General features: G+C 42.8%; 1 protein-coding gene across 1 annotated transcript; it reads left to right on the plus strand.

Annotated features, from left to right (window-relative positions):
* The first annotated feature begins 4,193 nt into the window (after positions 1–4,193).
* LOC143317617 (uncharacterized) lies at positions 4,194–16,430 on the plus strand. Its single transcript, XM_076725708.1, has 11 exons — positions 4,194–4,594; positions 4,753–4,969; positions 5,124–6,957; positions 7,046–7,219; positions 8,785–8,958; positions 10,133–10,306; positions 11,862–12,035; positions 13,536–13,709; positions 14,145–14,318; positions 15,373–15,419; positions 15,588–16,430. Exons 2-11 carry the CDS (start codon positions 4,933–4,935, stop codon positions 16,139–16,141), a joined length of 3,516 nt encoding a protein of 1,171 aa, XP_076581823.1. The 5' UTR covers positions 4,194–4,594; positions 4,753–4,932; the 3' UTR covers positions 16,142–16,430.
* Positions 16,431–23,364: the final 6,934 nt, after the last annotated feature.

Genomic DNA, 23,364 nt, shown 5'->3' on the forward strand with positions numbered 1-23,364 from the left:
GGCTCATGTTGAAGTTGTCGATTGTACGACCAGATGTTAAACGCAGGAACAGCAGGAACAACACTCATCCAGTGAAACTTAAAGCCATGAGTGTGTTTGTCGTGGTGCATGCTGGGAAGCGTCCCTGACAATGTCCACTCACAAAAACTGCAGTTTATCGTCTCATATGTACTTCAGCATGTTTTTGTTTCCAGACTTCAGTAAAAATCAGTGATTTTAGTCTCTTCAGAACTAAAAATGTTCATTGAATTATTGGATTGTTTGACTATTTCAGTTTTGTTTGATAAAACCAGAGAATAACTTGATTTGATCACAGTAACTAACACTCAGTTAAAGTGATCTCAGGTTTTAAAGCTCACTAAAGACACTTCCTGCAGCCCAGATGAACACGTCCTCAGCTGGCAGCGATCAAGGGTCAACATGTATTTCATCTTTATTTGCTCAATAAAACATGAACTTGATGAAAACTGATGTCAGTGTCAGTCAGATCTGATTAAAGTTTAACTCTCTCAGGCCTCTCTGGCTGTTTGGACTGTACTTTCATTCTCTCTGGATGTTGTGGAACAGAAAGTTTTCTCCGTCTCAGCCTCCAGCCAAAGGTAAAGAATCAACTCTGAAATGTTTTACTCGTTAGCACAAGCTGTCGTTAGCTTAGCTTCAGCACAAACGGCATCGATCTGCAGCTCCGTCCATCGTTTCTCCAAACTCTGAGTTTAACTGTGAACTCTGGACGAAGGAGCTGAAAGCAGCTCCGTTAAAAACATCGGCCATGTTGTGTGGATGTTTGTGAGTGTAAACGCTGGAATAAGAGCAGAAGCAGAGCGAGTTGATCCTCAATAGTTGATGTGGAGACAGCAGGAAGGAGCATTCAGAGGGCTGTGAGGAGCTGAAACCTTTTATTTCTCAATTCAATCTGTAACTGTGTCACTAAATGAGCTGTCAGAGCTCTGAACTCTCCTCCAACAGCAACGAGTGTCGCTTCTTTTTCTCACTTTGTGCTTCAATGTGATCAAGAATCAAATCAAAGATTCCTCTTTTAATATGACCTGAGAGGGCTTGTTTGAGACAGGCTTTTATTTTGAAAGGATCTCTCAGTGGTGGAAAGAAACGAATTTACTCAAGTACTGCAGTTCAGTACAGTCTAGAAGTACTTGTATTTTGTTTGATTATTTCTACTCCATAAATATTTGACTTCTCCTTCTTTTTGTGACTTTTCAAAATAAGACTTTTAATCAAATCAAATGATCAGTCCATTAAACTTCCTAAAAGTCGATAAAACAGTTAAAAGTTGCTCCACGTCGACCAACTCCAACATTAAAGTACTCGTTACCCATCAGTGATACAATAATCCAGTAATCTAACTGTTCAAGGAGCCGTTCTGATGGACTTTGTTCTCACAGGTGAAATCTAATATTTGTTGCTGCCACATTAGTTTGTGTGAAGTGAAGCTTCATTTTTGATCTCAGTTTAATCATCGCGCTGCCTCTGTGGACTTTGGCTCCTTATCAAGGTTCAGCGTTCAGCTTTATTATCTTTATAACAGGATTGACCAATTAAATGCAGTTACAGATCCTCCAAGATTTGACATGAGAATAAAACACCGAAACAGAGCAAAGTTTTGAAAAATATCACAAAAGAAATAAAAAGGAAAACTAAATTAGATTTACAGGAAGATACAGTACATATATATGCATACACATATACACAGATAATCATGTACTGTGTGCAGTATGAGTGTAATATACAAGTTATACTGCAAAACCTGAGACAGTGGGAATGAGGGCAGTGCAAAGGTGATGGTGGTTTTGTGCAAAAGAACAACAGAGCAGAATAATTCAATGTAAAATCCACGAATGCAGTAAAATGTCAAGAACAATTCTCAATGTGAAACCTGTCAAACATGTCGAGCTGAGGTCCATCACAATCATCTGGAGACGCTTTGTCACAGTCGGTCCACTTTTACGTCAAGACCACTTTGTTAATATCAAGGATCGTTCAGGCGTAAAGAAACTTTCAGTCAAGTTGAATTTACTGAATATTCCACAAACTGAAGCTTCCTGTCAGATTCAGTCAGTGTGTGTCAGTGGATGTCAACGGTCGTCCAGGCATCAAGTGTGTGTTCACTTCACTGCAGCTTCATGGCGCCATTTAGTGGACTGATAGAAGTACAGCAGCTCGGCCTCACACTGCTGTCTGACTGCATTCAGCTGACACTGATATGAAAGACGAGATAACAGCCAATCAGAGGAGGAGCAGCTGATATTTGGACAGAAGAAACCATGAAAGGATGAATTCAGCTGATGTGCACATGAATGATTTGTGTTTCCTCTCCAGATCAAAGTGTGTGTGAGCTGACGTGAGTTCAGCAGCATGAATCGGTGTGAGGACAGAGAGGGGGGAGTCCGTCCCTCTAAACCTAGACCTGGACCTAAACCCAGCTGTGTGTCCTTCAAGAGTGACCGGTCAATGGATTTCCCCGTTCATTTTAAACAGCAACGTGTCTCTGACAGACAGTAAGTTGTTATCAGTTTTAAACTCGTGTTGAACAATTTGACCTGAAATGTCCATATGTCCTCCTCATGTTGTCCACTGTTGATGTTTGTCCTCATTAAATCCAGTCTGACCAGTTGTCCTTCTAATGTTCATGTTGTCCTAGAATGATGATGAAGGTTAGAGCTAGATTAGCGTTAAAGGACATTTGTCCAGTCTGTCCCTAAACAGCACTGACATGTCCACATGTGGACACTGAAAGCTGAGGATAATATGAGGCTTCAGCACAAATCCAGTGGGGACCTTCCAAAGTGTCTTTACCATCAAACTTCGTCTCTGAATGTTGGACTAAAATGCTTCAGCGACCATCGTCTCTAAATAACAGTCAGGATATTTGTGCTGAGTCTCGTCATGCAAACGTTAGAAAACAGACCAACAGAGTCGGTGCTGATGGACTCCACAGTTTAGTTTGTTGTCTGTCAATCACAGTAAAATCTGCTCAGAAATCAGTCCGTTGAGTCCTGCTTTGGTCCAAGATTTGATGGACAAATGAAGCAATGATCCACAGACTGAAATCATTCAGCTTCATGTTTGATTGAACTTTGGTGTGTTGATCCTTTTCTTGTTGATAGCTGCTAGTTTCTCCAGCAGCTTCTGAGTCTGAAGAAGAAAAAGTCAATTTCCATCCCTGGTGGTCTTCCTCTGTGTTTGACAGGATCGATGGGAGACCAGCCTCTGATGGACCTGAACCTGGACCTGGACCTGGACCTGGATCAGGACCTGGACCTGGACCCAGCTGTGTGTCCTTGAAGAGTGAACAGTCGATGGGTCGCGTCTTTGATTTTAAAGTCGATCGACCGTCTGCTGCAAAGAGGTAAACTGTTAATAACATTAAAATATTACAGATTCTTCTTTGAACTGTTATTTATCCAGAGAAGTTTTTTAAACCTTCGTTCTTCTTCTCATTCGTTTGTATCCTCACATGTGGAAGCTGCCCAGTATAACCAGTCTTCAACTCTTGACTCCAGTTGAACATTTCCTCCACACACACCTTCTGACTGATGACTGCATGAGTATAAAACTGTGACTTGATTGAGGCTAACAGATGCTAATGAAGGCTAACCCTGATTCCACTGAGTTCCTCCATCAAATCAACATGTTGTGCTTTTCAGTCATGTGACAACACAAACACAAACATGTCAGTGATAACAGCTGGACTGAGATCAGCTGCTGTGAAACACAGAATGAAGCAACACAGAGAGTCTGAGGAAACACACAGTCTGTTTGTGATTGATGCTGCTGATGGATTCACAAAGTCAAGAACAACACTGACGGCGGCATCATGGCACCTCACATCAGGCTGGAGTTGTGCCTCTGTGAAGACGTCTGATGCAGAGAAGGGTTTTATGGGTAACTAAAGACTGCAGGAGCTCAGAGAGGAGACAAAGCTCAAATATGTGTTGTGTGTCAAACAAGTGGACAAGAACAAATACATGTTGTCCAAGAATAAAAGAAAGAGCCAGAACAACTTCTATGAGCAACAGCTGCACCTGTTTCCTTCATGTAGTCCAGAGAAGAACGTTCCAGCTTTCATTTGAAACACAGCTGGATGTAAAATCACCCTCAGCTTTGCTTTGATCCAGTATTCTCTGCTTCTCTCTTTGCTTTTCTCATGTTTCACTCACTTTATTGTGACTCACTGCCAATTTGTGCTGGACAGGTAGCATCCAGTTAGCTTGTGTGAGCTGTGTGATGCTGTCCACGGTATTATAGGGGTCAGTGAGAACTGGAGGGACTCAACCAGACAAGCTGGTGAACCAACACAGTAAAGTGAAAGCTGCACAGAAATGCAGACTGGACTGTTGATTCATGGTGGGATCAGCAGTACGAGCAACACTTTAATGTCAGTGGAAACCATCTGATTCACTGTTGGAATCAACACTTCAGCTCAAAGGACCTTCAGCTGGTGTTTGTCTCTGTGTGGACGGACATGATGTGAGCTAATTCTTCATGATTCCTCCACAGAGTCCTCCAGGAGAGCTCAGAGGGTCCCAGTGGTCAGTCTGCCCAGCAGCATCAAACTCACCTGGACTCCATATTTGTGGTCTGTACATGTACAACAGCTGCTTTCACATCTGTTCTGTTCACAATAATCTCCACGTTGCACTTTTTAGACCAGTGGACCGTCAGTCTGTCCAACATGGATCTGATGTTTGCTTCCATGATTTCAGTTTGTGTCATTCATATCATCTTCTGTTCCAGCTGCTGGAGGAGAACATTGTCTCTTTTGTGAGGAACGAGCTGAAGAAGGTCAAGACCATTCTGAGTTCGGATGACCCAGAATGCTTAGAGAGTCAGGGGGAGGATGAGGATGACGATGCAGAGCAGAGGAGGAGCAGCAGAGAGGCATTTCTGAAGATCACACAGCACTTCCTGAGGAGAATGAAGGAGGAGGAGCTGGCTGAGCGTCTGCAGAGCAGTAAGAGGATTTCTCTAAAGGTTTAACTGCTGGATCAGTGGAACATTCACTGAGGTCTTTACAGATGGACCAAAATATGTTCAGACAAGGACATTAAATTCTCATCTGAACTTTATCAATCACTTATTGATTTATTTGTTGTGTCTTCATTCAGAACATTTTGCTCCAGTTTGTCAACGTCAACTTAAATCTAAACTGAAGGAGAAGTTCCAGTGTGTGTTTGAGGGGATCGCTAAAGCAGGAAAGCGGACCCTCCTGAATCAGATCTACACAGAGCTCTTCATCACAGAGGGAGGGACTGGACAGGTCAATGAAGAACATGAGGTCAGACAGATTGAAACAGCATCCAGGAAACCACACGGACCAGAAGCCACAATCAGACAAGAAGACATCTTTAAACCACCTGGAAGAGATGAACCAATCAGAACAGTGATGACAAATGGAGTGGCTGGCATTGGGAAGACGGTCTTAACACAGAAGTTCACTCTGGACTGGGCTGAAGACAAAGCCCACCAGGACATACAGTTCATGTTTCCATTCACTTTCAGAGAGCTGAATGTGCTGAGAGAGAAAAAGTTCAGCTTGGTGGAACTTGTTCATCACTTCTTTCCTGAAACCAATGAAGCAGGAATCTGCAGGTTTGAAGAGTTCCAGGTTTTGTTCATCCTTGACGGTCTGGATGAGTGTCGACTTCCTCTGGACTTCCACAACAATGAGATCCTGACTGATGTTACAAAGTCCACCTCAGTGGATGTGCTGCTGACAAACCTCATCAGGAGGAACCTGCTTACCTCTGCTCGCCTCTGGATAACCACACGACCTGCAGCAGCCAATCAGATCCCTCCTGAGTGTGTTGACATGGTGACAGAGGTCAGAGGGTTCACTGATGAACAGAAGGAGGAGTACTTCAGGAAGAGGTTCAGAGGCAAGGAGCAGGCCAACAGAATCATCTCCCACATCAAGACATCACGAAGCCTCCACATCATGTGCCACATCCCGGTCTTCTGCTGGATCACTGCTACAGTTCTGGAGGATGTGATGAAGACCAGAGAGGAAGGACAGTTGCCCAAGACCCTGACTGAGATGTACATCCACTTCCTGGTGGTTCAGTCCAAAGTGAAGAACATCAAGTATGATGGAGGAGCTCAGTTAGATCCTCAGTGGACTCCAGAGAGCAGGAAGATGATTGACTCTCTGGGAAAACTGGCTTTTGAGCAGCTGCAGAAAGGAAACCTGATCTTCTACGAATCAGACCTGACAGAGTGTGGCATCGATATCAGAGCAGCCTCAGTGTACTCAGGAGTGTTCACACAGATCTTCAAAGAGGAGAGAGGACTGTACCAGGACAAGGTGTTCTGCTTCGTCCATCTGAGCATTCAGGAGTTTCTGGCTGCTCTTCATGTCCATCTGACCTTCATCAAATCTCGAGTCAATCTGCTGTCAGAAGAACAAACAACCTACCACCGTGAACGTGCAGTGTCTAAACTTGTCCAGTTCACAAAAGTCTTCAAAGACAAAGAACCTGAACTTACACATTTCCACCAGAGTGCTGTGGACAAGGCCTTACAGAGTCCAAATGGACACCTGGACTTGTTCCTCCGATTCCTCCTGGGTCTTTCACTGCAGACCAATCAAACTCTCCTACGAGGCCTGCTGACACAGACAGGAAGTGGCTCAGAAACCAGTCAGGTAACAGTCAAGTACATCAAGAAGAAGATTGGAGAGACACCTTCTGCAGAGCGAAGCATCAATCTGTTCCACTGTCTGAATGAACTGAATGATCGTTCTCTGGTGGATCAGATCCAACAGTCCTTGAGTTCAGGAAGACTCTCCACAGATGAACTGTCTCCTGCTCAGTGGTCAGCTCTGGTCTTCATCTTACTGTCATCAGAAAAACATCTGGACATGTTTGACCTGAAGAAATTCTCTGCTTCAGAGGAGGCTCTTCTGAGGCTGCTGCCAGTGGTCAAAGCCTCCAACAAAGTTCTGTGAGTAGACTTTAGTCATTAATAAATGTTCTATCGTTTAACAAGAGAAAAATAAATAACTTCCGGTTATCTTTCTGTGTCTCTTCAGACTGAGTGGCTGTAACCTCTCAGAGAGATGCTGTGAAGTTCTGTCCTCAGTCCTCAGATCCCAGTCCTCCTGTCTGAGAGAGCTGGACCTGAGTAACAACAACCTGAAAGATTCAGGAGTGAAGCTGCTGTCTGCTGGACTGGAGAGTCCACACTGTGCACTGGAAACTCTCAGGTCAGATCAAGTTGCTGTTTGTGTTGACAGATTTAAGTTAGTTCTGCACATTTAGAGATTCATGTAGTTTAAACAGTCTCTCTCTTATGTCAGGATTTGAATCTTTCAGTCTATTTTGTTTATTTTTAGATCTCTGACAGATTGATGATTTTGAGTTTGTGAAATGATGATCAGAAATAATTTCCTAGTCTGCAGTTGTAGATCATCTTTTCTGTGCATGTCAGAAAAATGTGTGCACGTGTCTGAATATGTGAATTAAGAAAAAAATTTGCGACTGTGTCATAAATTTTTAGAAATATTTTGCGTATCTGTATGTACGGTTTTATAAAACTAACTGGGTTAATCTAATAACTCCCACCGCACGGGGTGTATTTTGACTGGTGAAACAGTGTCATACTCAGCTCCGACACAATCTCTGTCTCTTCCCAGGTGTTTATTTTTCTTCGTCGGCAACTCCACACATGCTTTGACTTAGTACAAACATTGATCGTGCCGTCGGTAGTAGCAGTAGGCTACAGAAGCAGGTAATCAACTGAAAAACACAAATTTAAACAAAATCGCTACCTTAATGCCACAGACACATTATCCATTATGTAACCTTCATACACGAACATTTTTATGATATTTAGCACAAGTAATGATTAACTCACCAGCTCGGCTTCACCGGTCAAAATGTGGTATGGCAAGTTATAATACCCACTGACTGAAACAGTACACGGTGGACCCTAGAGGGCGCTATGAACTCGCACCAGTATAAAACAGTATTAACCATTTAACATATTTGAAATAAGGAGAAATCCACACACTCTAATTAAAATCTGTGCAGGAATATTTTCCATAGTGGGGTCTCACAAAGTGCAGCATGGGTCATTAAACCTGATGAATTGACTATTGATCAGAGTGCTGAGTCACAGGAAATATGAATTCTGAAGGACGATGAGTCAGCAGTTTGAGTCCAGCATAGAGGCTGTCTCATGTGTAGCTCAGTGGGATGAAGGACAAAACAAATTGGACCAAGCCAGGCTTCCTCTGTGTGAACTGCCTCAACTAAACATGAACTCCAGGCAGAGATAACGGCATCACGACGGTGGTTATCAGCTTCCTTTGTTAACTCAGGTTTCCTTCATCAGGCTCTGAGCACTTTTCCATAAAAAGAGACGTTTGCTCCATCATTTGACTCTTTGTCACCACAAAAAGGACCAATCATGTCCCCCCTCCTTCAGTCCAGAGGAACAGGTTGTGATAATTCAGAGCTTTGGAGAATGTAAAAAATAAAAGAAGAAAATCAAGACTGTTGCTGCACATAAGACGAGAGAGGAATGCTGGCAGAAAACTGCTGATCCTTTAAATCGTTCACTTAATATATTTGTTTCAGCACTCAGTCACTCTCAGAGCCTCCTGTTTATTTCTAACTGCACATTAGCGAGAGACTGTGTTGCGACAGACATGAAGACAATGAATGAACATCTACAACATGTTTATGATGGAAAAACAAAGATTTGCACACATGCTGAGAAGAGACTCAACTTTTTAAAATAAATGTTCTTTTTCTTCTTGTTCTTCAGACTGAGTGGCTGTAACCTCTCAGAGAGAAGCTATGAAGTTCTGTCCTCAGTCCTCAGATCCCAGTCCTCCAGTCTGAGAGAGCTGGACCTGAGTAACAACAACCTGCAGGATTCAGGAGTGAAGCTGCTGTCTGCTGGACTGGAGAGTCCACACTGTGCACTGGAAACTCTCAGGTCAGATCAAGTTACTGTTTGTGTTGACAGATTTAAGTTAGTTCTGCACATTTAGATTCATTTAGTTTAAACAGTCTCTCTCATGTCAAGATTTGAATCTTTCAGTCTGTTTTGTTTATTTTCAGATCTCTGACAGATTAATGATTTTGAATTTGTGAAATGATGATCAGAAATAATTTTCCAGTCTGCAGTTGTAGATCATCTCTTCTGTTCATGTAAGAAAAATGTGTGGACATGTCTGAATGTGAAAATTAAGAGAAAAAAACTCTCAAATTCAAGTTTGCAGATGTGTCATAAAGTTTTGTCGCTGTAGAAATATTTTGCATATCTATAATTAAAATCTGTGCAGGAATATTTTCTGCAGTGAGGTTTCACAAAGTGCAGTATGGGTCATTAAATCCGATGAATTTACTATTGATCAGAGTGCCGAGGCATGGGAAACATGAATTCTGAAGGTCTGTGAGTCAGCAGTTTATGTCCAGCACAGAGGCTGTCTCATGTGAAGCTTAGTGGGATGACGGACAAAACAAATTGGACCAAGCCAGGCTTCCTTTCTGTGAGCTGCCTCAACTAAACATGAACTCCGGGCAGAGATAACGGCATCACGACGGTGGTTATCAGCTTCCTTTGTTAACTCAGGTTTCCTTCATCAGGCTCTGTGCACGTTCCCATAAAAAGAGACGTTTGCTCCATCATTTGACTCTTTGTCACCACAAAAAGGACCAATCATGTCCCCCCTCCTTCAGTCCAGAGGAACAGGTTGTTATAATGGGGAGCTTTGGAGAATGTAAAAAATAAAAGAGGAAAATCAAGACTGTTACGGCACATAAGACGAGAGAGGAATGCTGGCAGAAAACTGCTGATCCTTTAAATCGTTCACTTAATATATTTGTTTCAGCACTCAGTCACTCTCAGAGCCTCCTGTTTATTTCTAACTGCACATTCGAGAGTCTGAAACTTTAAACTTCATCCAGAAGGCTTAAATATGAGACTCAGGAACTGGATTCAGGTCTGGCACTGTCCCCTCATGAAGGACACATGACTGTGTTCTTACAGACGTGAAGACAATGAATGAACATCTACAACATGTTTATGATGGAACAGCAAAGATTTGAACACACGCTGAGAAGAGACTCAACATTTTAAAATAAATGTTCTTTTTCTTCTTCTTCAGACTGAGTGGCTGTAACCTCTCAAAGAGAAGCTGTGAAATTCTGTCCTCAGTCCTCAGATCCCAGTCCTCCAGTCTCAGAGAGCTGGACCTGAGTAACAACAACCTGCAGGATTCAGGAGTGAAGCTGCTGTCTGCTGGACTGGAGAGTAAACACTGTGCACTGGAAACTCTCAGGTCAGATCAAGTTACTGTTTGTATTAACAAGCATAGAGGCTGTATCACGTGTAGCTCTGGAGGATGAACTACGATGTAAGTTTGACAAAACAGCTTTCTTTGTTCACTGAGGTTTCCTTCATCAGCCTCTGTGCAGATTCCAAAAGAAGAGATGTTTGGTTCATCAACACTGTCCCTGCAAATAAGACAAGAGAGACATGCTGACAGAAAGCTACGAGCCGATGATAAATACCAATAAACTCGTCAGTTGTTCAATTAGCTGCAGTACCAGCAGTGTCAAATGAAACTGACAGTAAATCAGGACCAAACATAAAACCAGAATCCAAAGTGGTCTCTAGATTCTGTACCTTCATCATTCTTTTAGTGTGTTGAAGATCTGCTGTGTCAGATTTAAAATGTTAATGTGACCTGAAGCAAACAGAGACAAAATGATTGATTACCAGCCAAATGCAAGAAGGTTCCTGTGGCTGAAAACAACATGAAGCATCAGGTTTGTTCTGCTGTGGTCACACGGCTTTGAACGTCTGGCTCAGCAGGTCTGCAGACAGAACGTATTCCCTCAGCTGAGAGTCTGGATCCTCATAGAGAAAACCATCAGGAGAAGAATTAAAGTTCAGTCTGAAACTGTGAACAGAACCTCGTATGGAGCAGGTCAGGTGTGGGCAGGGTTTGTTTGACCAGAGAGAGAGGACTCATCAGGGAAGATGGCGACTGCAGGGTCCATCCAATGGCTGGACAGACTGCTGTTGGCAGGTGCTGGTCCAGTCTCAGAGCTGGGTCTGGGTCCAGCTCGCCAGAGAATGAAGCAAAGTGGTGCTTGATGTGTGTGGCCATCAGGAGGGATTGTGACAGCCTCAACCACAGACACAACCAGAGCTCCACAGAACACAGCCTCTATGGCTGACTCAAACTGTTCCTCTGAATATATCACACAACTCTGAGCTTTCAGTCAGTGGAACAGCAGCACAGCTGTGTTCTTGAAGACATGAGGACAATGAATGGACACCTGCTTCGACTGAGAGACGCTCAGTGAATTATTTCCTACCAGCTCAGTGAACTTGTAGCTGAAACTTCAGTGTCACTCACAAAGATAGGAAATTTGTGTTTCAGTCTCTCAGACTCTGAAACTTCACTGCTGAAAATATCTGAAGTATATTCAGATTATCTGTTTACACAAAACCTTTTCAAACATGGAAAAATATTTCTACAGCTAAACGTTCATTTGTGAGATTTTTTTAAATCAAACTCACACATTCAGATTCGTGCATACTATTTTTTCACATGTACACAAAAGATGATGTTCGACTGAAGGCTGTAAAATTATTCCTGAACATCATTTCACAAAAACTCAAAATATCAATGAGCCTCATTTTCTCCCAGATTTATTTTCTATATCATGTCACGTTGGTTTCTGGATGTCTGTTTATTCCTGATTCACTGATGATTTATTGTCACATCTACAACATGTTTATGATGGAACAGCAAAGATTTGCACACATGCTGAGAAGAGACTCAACATTTTAAAATAAATGTTCTTTTTCTTCTTCTTCTTCAGACTGAGTGGCTGTAACCTCTCAGAGAGAAGCTGTGAAGTTCTGTCCTCAGTCCTCAGATCCCAGTCCTCCAGTCTGAGACAGCTGGACCTGAGTCACAACAACCTGCAGGATTCAGGAGTGAAGCTGCTGTCTGCCGGACTGGAGAGTCCACACTGTGCACTGGAAACTCTCAGGTCAGATCAAGTTACTGTTTGTATTGACAAGCATAGAGGCTGTATCACGTGTAGCTCTGGAGGATGAACTACAATGTAAATTTGACAAAACAGCTTTCTTTGTTCACTGAGGTTTCCTTCATCAGCCTCTGTGCAGATTCCAAAAAGGAGATGTTTGGTTCATCAAAACTGTTCCTGCAAATAAGACAAGAGAGACATGCTGACAGAAAGCTACGAGCCGATGATAAATACCAATAAACTCATCAGTTGTTCTATTAGCTGCAGTACCAGCAGTGTCAAATGAAACTGACAGTAAATCAGGACCAAACATAAAACCAGAATCCAAAGTGGTCCCTAGATTCTGTACCTTCATCATTCTTTTAGTGTGTTGAAGATCTGCTGTGTCAGATTTAAAGTGTTAATGTGACCTGAAGCAAACAGGGACAAAATGATTGATTACCAGCTAAAAGCAAGAAGGTTCCTGTGGCTGAAAACAACATGAAGCATCAGGTTTGTTCTGCTGTGGTCACACGGCTTTGAACGTCTGGCTCAGCAGGTCTGCAGACAGAATGTATTCCCTCAGCTGAGAGTCTGGATCCTCATAGAGAAAACCATCAGGAGAAGAATTAAAGTTCAGTCTGAAACTGTGAACAGAACCTCGTATGGAGCAGGTCAGGTGTGGGCAGGGTTTGTTTTGACCAGAGAGAGAGGACTCATCAGGGAAGATGGCAACTGCAGGGTCCATCCAATGCCTGGACAGACTGCTGTTGGCAGGTGCTGGTCCAGTCTCAGAGCTGGGTCTGGGTCCAGCTCACCAGAGAATGAAGCAAAGTGGTGCTTGATGTGTGTGGCCATCAGGAGGGATTGTGACAGCCTCAACCACAGACACAACCAGAGCTCCACAGAACACAGCCTCTATGGCTGACTCAAACTGTTCCTCTGAATATATCACACAACTCTGAGCTTTCAGTCAGTGGAACAGCAGCACAGCTGTGTTCTTACAGACATGAGGACAATGAATGGACGCCTGCACGGACTGAGAGACGCTCAGTGAATTATTTCCTACCAGCTCAGTGAACTTGTAGCTGAAACTTCAGTGTCACTCACCAAGACAGAAAATTTTTGTTTCAGTCTCTCAGATTCTGAAACTTCACTGCTGAAAGTATCTGAAGTATATTCAGATTATCTGTTTACACAAAACTTTTTCAAACATGGAAAAATATTTCTACAGCTAAACTTTCATTTGTGAGATTTTTTAAATCAAACTCACACATTCAGATTCGTGCAAATTATTCCTGAACGTCATTTCACAAAAACTCAAAATATCAATGAGCCTCATTTTCTCCCAGATTCATTTTTTATATCATGTGACGTTGGTTTCTGGATGTCTGTTTATTCCTGATTCACTGATGATTTATTGTCACATCTACAACATGTTTATGATGGAACAGCAAAGATTTGCACACATGAGACGAGACTCAACATTTTAAAATAAATGTTCTTTTTCTTCTTCTTCTTCAGACTGAGTGGCTGTAACCTCTCAGAGAGAAGCTGTGAAGTTCTGTCCTCAGTCCTCAGATCCCAGTCCTCCAGTCTGAGAGAGCTGGACCTGAGTAACAACAACCTGCAGGATTCAGGAGTGAAGCTGCTGTCTGCTGGGCTGGAGAGTCCACACTGTGCACTGGAAACTCTCAGGTCAGATCAAGTTACTGCTTGTTGTGAAAACGTTGACGTCTTTCTTTAACCTCAGACGTCCACACATTTGACACATACATATATTGATTTGCAGATTTTTTCTCTCAATGTTCCTTTCATTAATGAAGTCTGGCTGAGATGGAAATCCTCATTCCTGTGTTGTTGTCATGTGACTTTGATTAGTGGACATCACTTTATTCCTGATTCAGTCATGATTAATTACCACAAAAGTGTCGTTGAGGACCTCAGAAATTGAAGTGTCGAGTGTGAAGTTGTTGACCTGAAACACAGAAACTGTTGAGAATTATTATGTGTTGTAAATCCTCCCAAGTGATGCTACTCAGCCTATCAGATCTCATTTTGAGAGCAATGATTTGACGGACACAGCAGGACCCTCAGATGATCTTCCATGTGTGTTGTTCTGTGTGTTTTCAGGCTGTCAGGCTGTCTGATCACAGAGGAAGGCTGTGCTTCTCTGGCCTCAGCTCTGAGATCCAACCCCTCCCATCTGAGAGAGCTGGACCTGAGCTACAATCATCCAGGATACTTAGGAGTGAAGCTGCTGTCTGCTGGACTGGAGGATGCTCACTGCAGACTGGACACTCTCAGGTATGAAGAGGCTGCTGCAGCCACAGTCAGTCAGTGTGAAAGAGGAGGAAGAGCTGGAAACATGTTGTCTGTCTTTTTGGTTGATGGTGGATGTGATTGAGACATGAACAATCACACATGTAGGAAACCTTTGTCCTTTGATCACAACATAAACACTGGTTGAACATGAAAAGGACATATTTGTGTTGGAGGTCTCAAGGACAACATCTCCAGGAACAAACATGATAATGACCTGTTGGTCATAATTGATGCAGTTTCGACAGATCTCTGCATGGTAAAAGAACTGTCTGTCAGTTTGACAAATGTCCTTTTTGTCCTCAAAAGACATAAAAACAAGCTTCCAATAAGTCCAAAGCAGTTCTATTTAGTTCAAACTGCTGGAACCTGACAACCACAGGACAGAGCAGGACTTTTGAGATGCTTCATTCAAGTGTTTTTCTCAAAATGTTGGACTGTTCCTTCATCAGTGGAGAACAATTGGACTGAACATGGTCTTCACAGCAAACATGGCTTGTAAATATTTCCATGTACAGACATCAAGTGGCTCTTCTTGTTCTGGTGAACTTCAGGAAGTTTGACATGAAAAGATTTCCACACAACAGAGTCATGATGGCTTGTCTCAGATATTGAATTTATTGACAGTATTCACACTTCTAATGAACACATGAAGCATGATCACATATGGGACATGATGAGGAGAACCGTGTCCAATAATCAATGATTAAAGCTCTGTTGGTTTGTTCAGTGAAGACAAAGTCAGACTGATTATTGATCATCACAGGTGGGAGAGTGAGAGAGCGATCAATGAGTGAAGCAGCTTAGAATAGAAGTCAGCAACAGATTGAAATGAGGAAATGAGCTGATGAAGGCAGATTTAATGATGAGAGAGAATCAGTGTCGCTGTCAGTGTCTGAGCAGAGCTGAAGAGGTTTAGGGGCAGCAGGGAGAAGCAGGCCGGATCAACATGTTGTGTTTGCCTGTATGAGAGTGATGTAACGTCCATGTTTGCATGCTGAAAGAGGAGGTGCTGCTCTGACCCCCCTCCTCCTTTCAGGGTGGAGCCTGCTGGAGTCCGATGGTTGAGACCAGGTCTGAGGAAGTGTAAGTGTGTCTTTAATTTGACTGATGAAAACAAAGCAGAGCACATTCAGCCATCTTCAAACTGTGACATCACTCATTCACATCTCTGATGTCATCATCAAACTGTCCATCAATCAACAGATGATGGATCAATAACTGCAGCTGTTTTCTTCTTCTTCTCTCCATCAGATTCCTGTGAACTCAAACTGGACACGAACACAGTGAACAGAAACATCAAACTGTCTGACAACAACAGGACGATGACGGATGTGAAGGAGCGTCAGTCATATCCTGATCATCCAGACAGGTTTGACCACTGGCCTCAGCTGCTGTGTGGAACTGGTCTGACTGGTCGCTGTTACTGGGAGGTCGAGTGTAGAGGAAGAGTTTCTGTATCAGTGAGTTACAGAAGAATCAGACGGAAAGGAGACAGTGATGAGTGTGTGTTTGGATGGAATGATCAGTCCTGGAGACTTTACTTTTCTGATGGTCGTTACTCTGTCTGTCACAATAACAGAGAAACATTCATCACCTCCTCCTCCTCCTCCTCCTCCTCTGTCTCTCACAGAGTAGGAGTGTATGTGGACTGTCCTGCTGGCACTCTGTCCTTCTACAGAGTCTCCTCTGACTCACTGATCCATCTCCACACCTTCAACACCACATTCACTGAACCTCTTTATCCTGGCTTTGGGTTCTGGTCCTGGTTCAGGTCTGGTTCCTCAGTGTCTCTGTGTCCTTTGTAGGAGGGAGAGTCTCCTCCTGTTAGAGAAAAACTGCTGAACAGATCAGTTGAGTCTGTGCAGGATCTCAGTCACATCAGTCTTTCAGGTTATTGGAATAAATTGATCAGTGAACTTTGTTGAAAATGATTGAGAAGATTCCTCATTTACTTTGTGAACTTCTTCCACTTCCAGTCCTTTAAAGATGGAAGCTGTGATCATTAAACTGTGGAAACGCTGTTGACTTGAACCTTCAGCTGTGTGTTGATTTCAATTCTGGATTTTGTTCCAATCAAAGCTGAATGTTGCTGTGAGTGTTTGTTGTGTCTCTCAGATCAGGACTAGAGGTCCACCGATACGGTTTTTCAGGGCTGATACAGATTATTAGAAATCAAGGAGACTGATAACCGTTAAAATATCAGATATCATCTTGATTGTTTCACTTCATGTTGTGTTTTCATGGTTCATTTTACTCAACAACATCGAGCTGAACCAAGAATCAAGTGAGCACAAACTAATTCCTGATGGCTGATAACACTTGAACTGTTTGTTGACATATTAAGACATGAGGAAGGAGACAGCAACCTTCAAGATCCAAGACAAGTGACCACAGCGAGAGCAGCACAGGTTTCCCTCAACACCAGAGACAACCTGAGGGACGTGGACCTCGTTAGCAGACACCCACTTCAGACCTAACCTGCCGGTTACATATAGAATGTATCCAACACCTACTCTGCTCTGTCCAGCATGTTTCATAGGCTGCTCTATTCAAATATGCTGCAATGAAAAAAAGCACAGGACTAATGGATCACACTGACATGGACAGACAGACAGACAGACAGACAGACAGACAGACAGACAGACAGACAGGGACAAAGGTCAAAGCTCTAGGTGTTAAAGGAGTATCTCATTGTTCTTTAGCAGTGGGTCCCAGACTTCAACGCAGATAAACTGTTGTGTCCGTAGTCACTTGTCTCCATCTAGTGGACAAAACAAGTCATTGCACCCACCTTAGGAAGTAACAACGACCATTAGTCCTACACTTACAAACCATTAAAAAGCAGTGATTTTGACCTCAAATCCAATGGATATGCAATCAATGGAATCAATGGAACGACTAGTGTTAGCAGAAGTAAAGTGGGGTTTTTTTGTTTTTTTTGTCTGATTGCTGATTGGTCAGACTGCGTGCTCTTGATCGGTCGGAGGAAAAAACCTGCAGCCACACGGCCCTTTTTGGGAATAGTTTGGACGTGCCTCTGCTAGAATGAAATGCATTCTGTGGCACCTGCCCCCCTTTCTCTCTGTCTTCAGCATTTACTTTATTTATTTATTCTTTTACTCCTTCATTTATTTATTTGTTTGTTTGTTCTTGTAGCTGTTTAAATGATTTGTTCATCCTCATGTCTGGTGATCACAGTTATCCATATATCATTAAGGAATGTTTCACATGCAGTATTTTATGTTTGCCCTTTTCCTGCAGTAGCTTTTCAATGTTTAAACCTTTTGTTTCTCAAATAAATGAGTTGAAGAAAAGACAGTGCCTTTGTGTTATTCACTTTTTTGTAACCCTTTCTATGTCAGTCTTATGTTAACAAGACTTCAAGGCGTTGTCCTTTGGAGCAAAAATATTTATTTAAACATGATGGTAAACAACAACACAACAACAAATGAGTGAACAATAAAGAGCAATGGCTGTCAAAGCGGATAAGTGGTCTGGTGTAATATTCAGTACGCTTACGGGAACAACCAGTTATTATTATTTTCTCCCTGTCTTCTGCTTTCATGGCTCCAATGTTTCACGGGATCTCGAGCGTTTCTCCATTCAGGCCTGTAACAGTCTCCAAACCGCTCACTTGGAGGAGGAGCGCGGCGATGAGGAGGACACACACGCAGCTGGCGGACAACAAGTGCATCCCTGCGACTCTTTCAGATCCTCAGTCGGCTCAGTTTGTTTCAGGGTTTTTTTTTAAATAACCACTTGTTTGACTTTTTCTTTCTTCTTCTTTTCTCTTTTGGAGGTGGACGAAATGGAAATGGTCCAAGCAAGCCTGTGTTTCTGGAGCACTTGAGTTCAGACTTTGCTCTTCTCCCAGCGTGCCTTGTGCTCCCCTACATGCGCTAAAGGCGGCCAGACAAGGTCGACGCGACATGGTGAAAATGTTGGTTGGGCATATGACAAGTGAACATGGGTATGTTGTAATAATAATGACGCACTTTCACACCTGATAGAAACCTTTGGCTCGACCTGTCCAGTACAACACTCTTCTGCTGAATGTTTCATTTCCATATTGATGCTTTAGTTTGGATCTCACACAGTAAAGTGTTTGTGTGTCTGTCTGGTTAGGACAAGTCCTTCAAGGCGTGTCAAAGAGGATTACGCAGAGGACATCATTTCCTTGTTCCCATTCCTGGCTGATCCTGGGGGCAAGTCTGGCTCTGTAAGTACATTAAAAACAAAGTCTAATCTATTCATGGCTCACTTTTCACTGATCTCTGTGGGGGGGTATCTGGCATGGAGACTGAAGTTTGTTCAAAAGGAAGCATCAGAGGGACAAAAGAAGATCCTCCGTCAGTCAAACGCGGACAGGTATGTGATTTTTTTTTTCTTTCTTTTTTTTTGATTCTCAGTTGTGACATGATGAATATTTTTGTATTTCCTCTTCTGCTTTGTGTTTAATCTGTCTGAACTGAATAAAATCAGCCTCATTTTTGTCTTGTGAGAAAGCAGCATGCAGGGTCATCCTTGCAGTTTCCAAGTCTTATTTCTTAAATACTAGGACACGATGCCATATGCTTGAACCAGTCATTGGTTTAAGTTTCACCACTGTTACAGGTGGTCCAAAAGCTGATGGAGACCCCTTCATTGAGGAGAACTGCTTAGCCACAGAGAGCCTGTGTGGTGAGGCTGCAGCACTAATGAAGCATACAGCTGATGAAGCAGCTGTTAAGGAGAAGATGAGACAGACCTTCACCTATCGCCAAAACATGGTTCGTGACCCAGTCCTCGGAGATCTTCACAGCGCTCCCAAGATTCCTGGACATACCAGGAATGGTATGTAGATCTTAGTATGCTTTGTTTTAAAACTCTCAGTATTTTTTTCTGTTCTATAAAGGCCTGGTTAGGACAGGAAATGTGTCAGAACTAATGTTGACTGTTCCGTCTTGACTTACTCCATCTTGTCTACAGATTGAGCAGGACTTTAGTCTGATGTTTGGTGATGCAGTCTCTGCAAAGTTCCCGGAGAAGTGGCCAACTGTCGACAAGCGTAAAGTCCCTCAACAAAGCCGTGGCCTCACACAGACAGGCGAGCTCCAAGACCTGGTTCAAAATGCTGAATCCACGACTGAGGTGGAGAACGGTACGCTGGAATAAAAGTGTTATTGTAATGATTAAGTGTCCTTAAAATTGGACCGCTTCTGCATAGCTGGTGTGTGCGCTATGAAGCAAAGCATAATTTCTTTAAAAAGCAATTGAAAAGCTTCAAAAATGTAACTAAGACATTGGCAAAGAAACACCAAAGTCAAATAGCCTACAGTACAAACAGTAATTTTAACAGATCTCATAAGACAATAACAAATACCCTGTGCGAAGACTTTGCAGACCACTTGAGGTACAAAATCGATAACATCAGATCCAGTCTTTTATCTCAACAGGTTTTAACTACCAACACGTCTGGATCACAGGTTCTACCTGAGGACTGGTCTTCCCCACCTCCTTTAAATCGGCGGTGGTGAAGCCCCTTCTGAAGAAGAGCAATTTAGACCCCAACATTCTTAATAACTACCGACCTGTATCCAACTTACCTTTTTTAAGTAAAATTTTAGAAAAACTTGCTTTTAACCAAGTAAATGACTTTTTAAACAAAAACAACATTTTAGAAAGGCATCAGTCTGGTTTTAGGATGAACCACAGTACCGAGACAGCCCTTCAAAAGATTTTAAATGATATCAGGTGCAACTTATATAACCACAAGCTCACAGTCTTGGTACTACTGGATCTAACCGCCGCCTTCGATACAGTAGACCATTGCATTTTATTAGACAGGCTGAGGCACCTGGTCGGCCTCTCAGGTACTGCTTTTAACTGGTTCGTCTCATACCTCACTGACCGACACTTCTTTGTAAGTTTGGATGCATGTTCCTCAGGAACCCATGAGATCAAGTGTGGGGTTCCCCAGGGGTCAATTGTAGGTCCAACTCTTTTTAATCTTTACATGCTACCCCTCGGGGACGTCATCAGGAGGCACGGTATCAGCTTCCATAGTTATGCTGATGATACGTAACTGCCGTTTCTCCTGATGACACAGGGCCAATTGATGCCCTTCTTAACTGCATTTTAGACATCAAGTCATGGATGGTAGAAAATTTCCTTCAGCTCAACCAGGACAAAACAGAGGTCTTAGTCATTGGTCCTGAAGGCCAGAGAGAAACTTTTACCAAAACTAGATCTTAAACCAACACATTCTGTAATAAATCTGGGCGTGATTTTTAACTCTGAGCTTACTTTTATTCCACACATCAAAAACATAACAAAGATAGGTTTTTACCATCTCAAGAATATAGCCAGAGTCCGCCCGTCTGTCTGAGATTAAATGTGTAATCAAATCAAAAATAAATAAGAAATGGCAGGAACAATGGGACAGAGGGAGTAAGGGTAGACACCTCTACAGTATTCAAAGGAAAGTTGGAGAAATGAGAGAAAGTCATAGGAGCAGAAAACGAAGAAGACATAATATCCAGGATGAGGTTATACTAGTCATACTGGCCTAAACAGTAAACTTTACATCATAAAGAAACATGCTACAGGGAACTGTGAACACTGTGGATCACAGGAAACAGTGCAGCATGTATTCTTACATTGTCCAAGGTACCGACAGCAGAGACAAACACTGAAAACAGAACTCCAGAAGAATCGACTAACACTGAGTACGACTGAGCTGTTAAGGAGGGAGTCAGGAGATGTTGGGTACAGGGCTATATTTAGGTTTTTCCACAGCACGGGGGTTATTATCAGGATCTGATGTGGAATTACAAGCTATCCTGCTCCACACTCCAGTCCAGAAGGTGGCCGTAATGCACCCAACAGCTGTTTGTCAACCGCCAGAAAACAACAGAAGAAGAAGAAGAACCAGAAACATGGCGGTGCAACATGGTGGACTCTGTGGAAGAGGACCTACTGCCTCTGTGGACATAAAGACTCATTCTAAGGTAACGAAAACACGCTGATTCTTATTTTGAGGTGTTCAAACACTAATGAAAACAGAACTATGAAGATTATTTCCCATATCTGCCAACAGATCCTCTGAATCCTCCACACTGGACCTTTAACACTGACTGCTCTTTAATTTTGGGCTCTGGGTGAAGTTAATACTTGTTGGCTGGTTTTCAGCTTCATGGTCCCAGTTTTTGTGATGTTTTGTTGGTTTGAAAAGAGAAACTTCAGACTGAGCTCAATGAAAGTTTGGACCGTTTTAGCAAACAGCTGATGAGCAGAGTTTAGAGTCTCGAGTGCAGAAACCAAAAGATTCAAACGTGAAAGATGGAAATTAAAAAGAGAAAATTCACACAGTCACTTCAAGGTGAACAGAAAACTCAATTCTTCTTCTGTCATCTTCATTTTATTGTCCTTGTTAGTGGTGGAAAGTAACCGAGTACATTTACTCCATTACTTCAGCACACCTTTAGTTACTTGTATTTCCTCTTTGTACTACTTATACTTGTACTCTCGTCTGATATTTCCAAGTATTTACAGACATATGCAACAAAACACGTCACCGTCCACGTGAACCTGCTGAATAAAGTCTGATGCTGAAGAATCTACAACCACAATCTGAAGCAGGAACTGAACCAGAACTCAAATCAGCTCTAAATGTAATCCACACAAACACAATAAAGACTATTCACTGAAAACAAACCAGATTTCATCATGTTTCCAGTCCACTTCTACATGGAAAACATTGTCCTGGGACAAGATTTGGATCAAATCTTGATTTTTTCCTCCAAGACACTCAAAAGGTTCCAGCTCAGTTCCTTCCTTTGTCTCCTCCATGTTTCTGTGGCAGGAAGCTGCTCTTTAGCTTTTCTTGCTTGTGTAGAAAGAGGAGCGATCAGCCGGCCTGTGAGGAGCCACGTTCCTCTGACGGTCTTTGATTTGAACTTCAGGACCCAGAACTCCTGCGTGGTGACCTGGTCACTGACCAGGTGAGCCTGTGAAGCTCAGTGTGATGCTGCCCTCTGGTGGCTGCAGCAGTCTGTGCTGCTGATGGTTTCTGTGGATTTTCACTGTGATGGTTGACTTTGAAGAGTTGCTGCTGGATGTTGATGTTTGTCTTCTTTCTGTTCATGGAGCTTTATTGAAACAGGAGTCCGTCTCTGCTGGTCTTTAACTGGAACAGCTTCAAATATTCTCACAGCTTCAAACAATGTTTTCATTGGTTTGAAGAAAACTGTATTTAAAGCTCAGTAGCAGGCAGAAATGAGCACATCCAGAGTTTTTTAAGACGCTGATTGATTTCCTCTTCAGTTCCTGAAATGAATCCAGTGTGAACCATCAGAAATAAAGACAGACTTGCTGCAGCGTTAATGTAAATTATTCAAGTATCAATAAAGGTCCAATGTGTCAGAGATGGCCAGAACTTTCGAGTCAAACCACTGCCACTGTCCTCCTGGCCTGCTGTCTGGCTCTGACATCATGCAGAACCCTCAGTGGGGGGACAGTGGGCCATCAGAGTTTGTGGTCGGGGACCTCTCACACCTGCTGTAGAAGGTGTTGAGTTCCTCAGCTGCTCTGGAGGACGGGCTGATAGCAGGACCTTTCTTCTTGTGGGCAGTGATGGTCCTGAGTGGGTTCCAGACGGCTGCTGGTTCTGGTCTTGGTGCTTGAATCAGCTCTGAGTTCACTGAGCTGTTTGGTGAAGCAGGGCTTGTGGTTTTGGACCTCATGATGGTTTTGGTTGTGAGGCAGACCTGCTGACAGAAGCTGATATTTGTTGTTGTTGTCGTCCGGATTATGGGATGGAAAAGCACGAGCAGCTGAGATTTTCCTCAGATGTGATGAAGTTCTTTTAAAAATGTCAGATTGACAAACTGATCAGAGGCTCATGTTGAACTCGTTGATTGTACGACCAGATGTAAAACGCAGGAACAGCAGGAACAGCAGCAACACTCATCCAGTGAAACTTAAAGCCATGAGTGTGTTTGTCGTGGTGCATGCTGGGAAGTGTCCCTGACAATGTCCACTCACACAA

This window comes from Chaetodon auriga, assembly GCF_051107435.1.
Source record: "Chaetodon auriga isolate fChaAug3 chromosome 23 unlocalized genomic scaffold, fChaAug3.hap1 SUPER_23_unloc_1, whole genome shotgun sequence".
NCBI lineage: Eukaryota > Metazoa > Chordata > Actinopteri > Chaetodontiformes > Chaetodontidae > Chaetodon > Chaetodon auriga.